The following is a 7,500-nucleotide window of genomic DNA, read 5'->3' as shown; positions in this document are numbered from 1 at the left end:
TGCACTGCAACCTCAACGAGCACAACCACCACCTCATCAACGACTTCACCATCAAACAGGTGCGTGGGCTGGGCGGGGCGGGCGGAGCGAGAATCGCAACCTCGATCCGTGCCGCTGTGCCATCTCATTTTTTGCCGGACGACCGTTCTGCTGCACTTGCATCGGGGAGAGCGGTTGTATCAAATTAAAAGCGCTCCTGACTTCTCAAAATACTGAAGAACTGAAAAAAAAACGATTCACCAACACCAAGAATCACGATTACTGCTCTAGCCGTTTCCTTGCAAAAGTGAACAGCAATTGTACCTGTAGGAATACACAAACACGCACATTCACTCATAAAAAGCATATTATGAAGTAGGGCCGGACGATATATCAATATGATATCGATATCGCAATACAACACGAGATATCATCTGGGATTTTGGTAATCGTGATATCGTGATGTAGTTAAATGTTGTCTTTGAAGCTGCGTTACAGAAAGGTTAAATAAATGTTAATTTTAGTTCAGCAGGTTTGTGTCTCGTTTGTTTTTATTATTAAATTGTTTTATTTTATCAGAAGAAGAAAAAACAACAACATGATAACGGCATTGTATATTGGCCATCGCCCTGCTCTCTAAATAGAGAGAGAGAGAGAGGCCCCGGTATGGCTCCACTTGACCGGCTCTCTCAGAAATTCATTCCTCTGCTCTGTCAAATGCATTTAACGGCAGCCCACTGCTACAGCGAATATATATCGATGGGTGGTCAATAACACACACACACACACACACACACACACACACACACACACACACACACACACACACACACACACACACACTGTGCGTATGTACAAGTAGTCTGCCTGGGGTGACACCTGCAGGGAACTAGCGGCGATACACCCCCATCAATACACACCTCGTGCTGTTTCCACTCGGATTGATTCGAGAAACACAACAAACTGTGTTGTGGTGCGTGCGTGCGTGCGTGCGTGCGTGCGTGCGTGTGTGTGCACGCAGCGGGAGCTTTTCTTTAGTGTCTGCAGTGAAGTGGAGTTCTGCGTACATGTGGGTGTATATATATTTATATACTTATGAACCGTACTCCGTCAAAGACCTTTTTAAAAAGACCGTCTGGCAGCGTGAGGGCTTCTAGTGCCCTGGATTTTCCTCTTGTCAAGATTAAGGGATTACTTCATTGGTTTGATCTCCCCTCCTTCCTGTTGTTGTTGTTGTTGTTGTTGTTGTTGTGGTTGTTGTTTCCACGCTGCGCTGCACGGGGCGTCTTGTCCGTCAGCTCCGCCTGTTTGACTTTTGTTTCGCCTCCTGGGTTGGAGGGAGGAAGAATACCCTCGGCTCAACACACCCGGAACCAAAGTCCTTTATTCCTCTTAAAATGAAGGTTTGAAATGAGCACAAACAACAGAGATTTCCAGTGAATTCAGGAGCGATCGTTGGCTTCTGGGAAGAACGTCACAATTCCATTTGATTTTAATGTAAAGGGTCAAGGTTGGATTCAATATCGATTCAATCCGATGTTGATGGGCTGGGTTAGGGTGCAAGTCTTTTATTGATATGGACTTTTTATAAACAATGAGAATTTATTCCAACTTGGCAGCGTTTCCTTCTGACGTGCATGACACAAATATTTCACAGAACAAACTCAGTCTGATGAGGAAATTAAACATTTCAACTCCTTTGCGACGTTGGTGGTGTTGAATTCAAACAGAAGTGGTTGCACAACTTACAAACAAATATCACAATTTTCAAAATGAATTCAGAAATTGAAACAATAGAATTTAATTATGTCAGAGTACCTACCCACCTTCCTATCTCCGTCAAGTTAAAAATACTAAAATATTTTTTATCGAGAGAGATATATATATATATAGATAGATATATATAGATATAATTGTATTATTATTTTTTTTAATCCAGCCCTAGTGGTCTCGTCATCACTGTTATCGAAGGCGGAAGTTGTTTTTACTGTTGCAACAGATCCATCACTCTTTGTGTAACAACATGTGTTGCGTTTCAAACGAGGCGTTAAATGAGTTCAAATTCAAAGTGGCGTTAAAAAGCAGGGTGTGGCGCCCCCTAAAGGCCTCCACCTTCTGCGACAACGACTCCCGCATCAATGTCGGCTCCCTTCAGGAAAAAGAAAAACAAACAAACAAAAAAAACAAAACCCACGACACCCTGTTTGCTGTTGTTGTTGCCGTGTTGGTTGTGGTCGCTGATGTGCGGACCCCCCCCGCCCCCGGCAGATGCGTCAGGGGGCCTTCCTGGTCAACGCGGCGCGGGGAGGCCTGGTGGACGAGAAGGCCCTGGCCCAGGCGCTGAAGGAGGGACGGATACGCGGAGCTGCCCTGGACGTGCACGAGACCGAGCCCTTCAGGTAACCGTGCTCGCTCGCTCGCTCTCGCTCTCTCTCTCTCTCTCTCTCTCTCTCTCGCTCTCTCTCTCTCTCAATTTAGTTCAGTTCAAAACAATTCAAGGGACCTTATTGGCAATGGAAAATGTTTACCTTGCCGAAGCAAATGGAAAACAAACGATGAAAAATATGACATAATAAATAAAACTGAAATAAATATATATATAAATAGATAAACTTTGCTGTTAAATTTATTTTTAATATATGTATATAGTATATACACTATATAGCAGAAAATCCAAAAAACAATTGTAGTAAATCAATTCTAAATGGAAATGATCCATTGGAGTGTGGTTTGGCACAATTATCCGAGAAAACACTCCATTGTTGGAACCTTCACTGCTCCCGATCACATTTTCAAACCTCGCACCCTCCACCAATCCCCCTTTTTGATCTTTAATGTGAATAAAGTCTGAGGTGATCGGACGACTTTCACCCTGGTAGAGTAGAGTGAACTTCATCAATTTCTTAAAAAAAAAAAAAAAGACAAAGAATTAAAGGACTCGTTGGACTCACTGTGTGTATTTCTACAGGTCAGTCACGGTGACTGGCAGGTGAAATAGACACGAGGCAGCGCTCCATACCGACAGGAGAGGTGGTACACTCTGTGGTTCAGCGGGGTTTGAGTCTCTTATCTAAACCCCCCCCCTCTCTCTGTCGTGTGTGTGTGTGTGTGTGTGTGTGTGTGTGTGTGTGTGTGTGTGTGTGTGTGTGTGTGTGCGTGTGCGTGTGTCATGTAGTTTTGCGCAGGGCCCCCTGAAGGACGCGCCCAACCTGATCTGCACGCCCCACACGGCCTGGTACAGCGAGCAGGCCTCTCTGGAGATGAGGGAGGCCGCCGCCACCGAGATCCGGAGAGCCATCACCGGTACACACACATTATTTTCAGTTTGCGGGTCGAAGATTTGCGCGCTCGCCCACTCTCTTGCCGGAGTGACCCCCGTGTCATTCAAAAGATTTGTTCGCTCCGAACGGCTCGTTTGCCCGTCTCCCATGGCTCACGACGAGCCGGCCATGATGGTTACATTAAGCACGGCTTTGTGATGTTGGTGGTGTAGCGCCGCGGGAGAGTTTCATTGTATGAAATAAATAATACATTTATTTTTTTTTAAAGCGTTCCGTGGCAGAAGAAAAGGCTGCGGGAGCTCTGGAGACACCTCTCACCTCCTCCCTGGAAAATGTCATTTTATTTCCCGGGGACGCGGCGGCGCTCACCTGCTCCCATCCGGACTTCACTCCAAATCCTTATTTACGCGCGGCGAGTTGCTCCTTTGAAGGCGCCGCCCCCGCAGCGGCTTTTTCCGTACTTTCCAGATCTCCCCCGCTATCTGATCCTCCCCTCGTCTTTTTCTCCCCCAGATGTCACATTTCCACTTCAATGGGGCCCCCGGCGCCCGTGATTAAATCTGCGGCCGTTAATGGCTGTCGTCGTTAGCCTCCGCGCGGCCTCCTGGACAACGTCCGGATTCGGCAAAAAATAAATAATCTGTCTTCATTTGCCGCTTCTTGCCAGATACGTCCGTCAGGCCGCGCTCGTTAACGCACCGACGCCTTGTGTCGCTTTCATGTCCGTTTGATTTGTGGTGCAAGCTGTGTGTGTGTGTGTGTGTGTGTGTGTGTGTGTGTGTGTGTGTGTGTGTGTGTGTGTGTGTGTGCGTGTGTGCGTGTGTGCGCGTGTGCGTGTGCGTGTTTCCCATTCACAGGCCGCATCCCCGACAGCCTCAGAAACTGCGTCAACAAGGAGTTCTTTGTCACCACGGCACCGTGGGCCGTGATGGACCAGCCCGGCGTCCACCCCGAGCTCAACGGCGCCGCCTACAGGTGCGCTGCCAGTCCTCTTCCAACTCTTTCCTTCACTTATCCGCCATTTAGAGCCATTTAGAGATCGGGGGCGGATTTTCACTTTGGCTGCATTGGTTTTATCGTCCGGAGGGGTCTGCTCAAAAACTGGGAAGCAGAACACGGTGTAAAGTGTGCGACAACAGATGTTCCCGCTAACGCTGCAACGTTTACCTGCTGAGCAGCGTTGAATGTATCAACTTGTATTTCCTGTTTTGGTCGGGGGGGGGGGGGAGTACATGCCTCTATTGTTTTCTTATTATCATTATTTTTTTAAATTATTATTTAAAGTATCAGTGCAAATCAAACCAATCAGGTGCGAGACCCTCCCCCCCCCAGGTCGTCCTAGCAGTGTGTTCCACAGTTGTTCCTCCACCGTGGCTCCTTCATGATCTCAGCATGTCATGTCCGCCTCCATGTGCTTCTCTCACGCAGCCAAGTGAACCAAACTCTTCCGGCCCTAACGACCGGTGTCCCCCACGACAAAATTAATGCCTAGAATCAGGAGCAGGTAAATACCACCTCATCTGGCCCGGCAGACACCCCCCCCCCCCCATCCCCTCTGCTGGTGCCGGATAGACCCTCCCCCCCCCCGACCCCCCGCCGTGTGGTCCCCTCTACTGTCCCCTCCCCTCCCCCCTCCAACATATGTCCCGTACACGGGCCCCTGAGTATTTGGGAGGGGGTGGGGTGTTTTGGGAGTTTCCCTGTGAGCATGACGCACCGGGTGCCTTTCACTTTTCACGGGCTCGTCTCGTGGATGCGTCAGGTTGACACGCACGAGGCCGCCGAGCCCGTCTGTTGAGATTTTATCTCCGGGACCCCAATATGAGAAGATTTTTGTTGTTAGACATGATTTATTACACGTCCGTCCGTCATAAAATTGAGGAGGAAGGAGTGAAACTTAAAGAAGTAATAATAATAATAATAATAGAAGTTTAACTATGAATATTTTGAATTTTTCTGGGACTCCCTGGAACCTCCTGAAGGGCCCCCGGGGGGGTCCCCGGACCCGATGTTGAGAACCACAGGTTTAGAGGATGTGGGTGGGGACTAGTTGGGTCATTATGTTTTACATGTAGCGCTCAGTGACACCGCCCCACCCCCCCCACCCCCCACCACCACCACCTTGTTGTCGTCCAAAAATGACTCAACGCTGACCTCCGACCCCCCTCCCCCTCAGGTACCCACCGGGCGTTGTGGGCGTGGCGCCAGGCGGCCTCCCGGGGGCGTTGGAGGGCATGGTGCCGGGGGGCGTGCCCATCGCCCACACCCTGCCCTCCGGCACACACCCGTCCCAGGCGCCGTCGCCTAACCAGCCCTCCAAACACGGCGAGACCAGGGAGCACCTCACCGAGCAATAGCAGCCGCAGAAGAAGGAGGAAGAGGAGGAGGAGGAGGAGGAGGAGGAGGAAGGAAAACCCGACAAGACGCCACATCCCCACCGGTCAAACACTTCAGAGGAAACCTCGCACCCGGGACCAAGCGACGGGGACACAGGAGCGGGCGGGCGGGCGACGCCGGCCTGCAGCCGCCCGGCGCCCGGGCCTCGCGCGCGGATTTCTACTTTTAAACCTTTTTAGTTTGTACTCTCGCCGTCTGTTTGGACTCTTTGATAGATTCTCTTTCTGTTTCTCTTTCTGTTTCTGGGACTCGGCCGTCATCCTGGAGGCGGAGTCCAGCCAGCGGGGGTTGGGTTGCGGCGTGGCGGGAGACTCTGTCGCGGGGGGGGGGATGGACCCGCTTCTCAACGCAGCAAGAGCAGAACAAGAGGAAAACAAAACAAAACAAAAAAAAAAAAAAAACATCCAACATGCGCTACTGGACCTTCCTCCCCCTCCTCACCCGCCATCCCGCTCTCCTCCCCCGTCTTACCCTCTTCCTGTAACTAATGTGTGTTCTTTAGCCCGCCCCACCCCGTTTCAGTATCTCTCCGCCTTTTTGTTTTTGTTTTGTTTTTGTTTTTTTGTCTTTTTGTTCAGTGTGAAAGGCAGAAATGAGACTAAAAATGTATTATCGACTTATATAAATAGATATATTTATCATTCATCAATACAAAGGAAAAATACAAGATTGCTCATCAGTAACGGTAATCTGGAGCGGTTTAACCCTTTCCTGGCGACGCGTGAACTGCATGCAGACACACACACACACACACACACACACACAATTTTGACATAATGAAGGGGAAGCTAACACCACGTTATTATCAGTTAAAGACTTAACTATGACTGTTGTGAATAATGTTAATACTTTTAGGCGTATTATTACTAAACACTCGAAAAAACTAACTATTCTATATATATATATATATATATATATATATATATATATATATATAAAATCTGCTAGGTGCTTCTGGACTTTTGAGTTCATGAGTTAGGAGGTGGAAATCTGGTTTAAGTGAAGGACTATTTGTGTTTTGTTTTTTCCTTAAGTTACTGCCAAGGGTTTATACGACATCCTTTTGACTTTTGACTTGTACAGTATGTGGGAAGCAAAGTGCGTCTCTAGAGCGGCAATTTTGGATAGACTGACATTTCTGAGGAAGACCAACTACGCCGCGTGGGACTGTCTTCATGGCAGCAACAAGGAGACGGGCAAGAAACGGCATCCTTTTGACACCCGAAAGGCCCCTTTAACAGCTCCGCAGACAGGAAAGGGTTAAAGCAAACTTCATTCCTTAATGACTCAGGAAAACACCTTTTTGCAGATTTTTTTTATTTTTATTTTTTGTTTGGTTTGTTGTTTTCTTTCGTTTTATCCCCCCCCCCCAAAAAAAAAAAACAAAAACTTTGTCTTGAGGAGAACAAAAGGAATTACTAATCTGGGTAGTCTGGATACTTTCTCTCTTCCTTTGTCCTCTTCATTGTGGTATTTTTATATACGAGACACATCCCATGTTTTTGGTGTTGAAGAGTTTTAAAGAGTCCTGTTAGATTTGTATTGCCTAGTTAAATGTACCTATAACCATAGTCCTATGTGATCCCCTCTCTCTTTTTCCTCTTCTATTTTTCTTTGTTCTATGGAAGGCCAGGTTCTTTGGGGCGTCCAGTACTCTGTGAGAGCAATAGCAAAACTCCTACTTAGTGTCCCAACAATAGCAGAGGCAGCCAGCAGTACGTTTTGTTTTTAGTGTGAGTATTTGTATTTGTTTCTTGTACAAGGTGAACATTTAGCTTTCAGTGCAGTTCAAATAAAAGATTCAAGTCTGGAAAAAAAAAAAAAAAAAAAAAAAGACAAAATA

At 47.6% G+C, this 7,500-nt stretch overlaps 1 protein-coding gene across 2 annotated transcripts in view; it reads left to right on the top strand.

Annotated features, from left to right (window-relative positions):
• Positions 1-7,498, top strand: part of LOC307245394 (C-terminal-binding protein 2) — a 94,502-nt gene extending 87,004 nt beyond the window's left edge. For both annotated transcript variants that reach the window (XM_080020959.1, XM_080020960.1), the window contains 5 exons: positions 1-59; positions 2,248-2,378; positions 3,155-3,282; positions 4,118-4,235; positions 5,437-7,498. The exon at positions 1-59 is cut by the window's left edge and continues 156 nt beyond it. In XM_080020959.1, the coding sequence (XP_079877085.1) occupies positions 1-59; positions 2,248-2,378; positions 3,155-3,282; positions 4,118-4,235; positions 5,437-5,617 (617 nt within the window). In that variant the 3' untranslated portion in view covers positions 5,618-7,498. The remainder of the gene's footprint in view (positions 60-2,247; positions 2,379-3,154; positions 3,283-4,117; positions 4,236-5,436) is intronic.
• The last annotated feature ends 2 nt before the right edge of the window (positions 7,499-7,500 follow it).

Source organism: Zeus faber (genome assembly GCF_960531495.2).
Source record: "Zeus faber genome assembly, chromosome: 20".
Lineage (NCBI taxonomy): Eukaryota > Metazoa > Chordata > Actinopteri > Zeiformes > Zeidae > Zeus > Zeus faber.
This window is presented reverse-complemented; position numbering and strand designations above follow the sequence as displayed.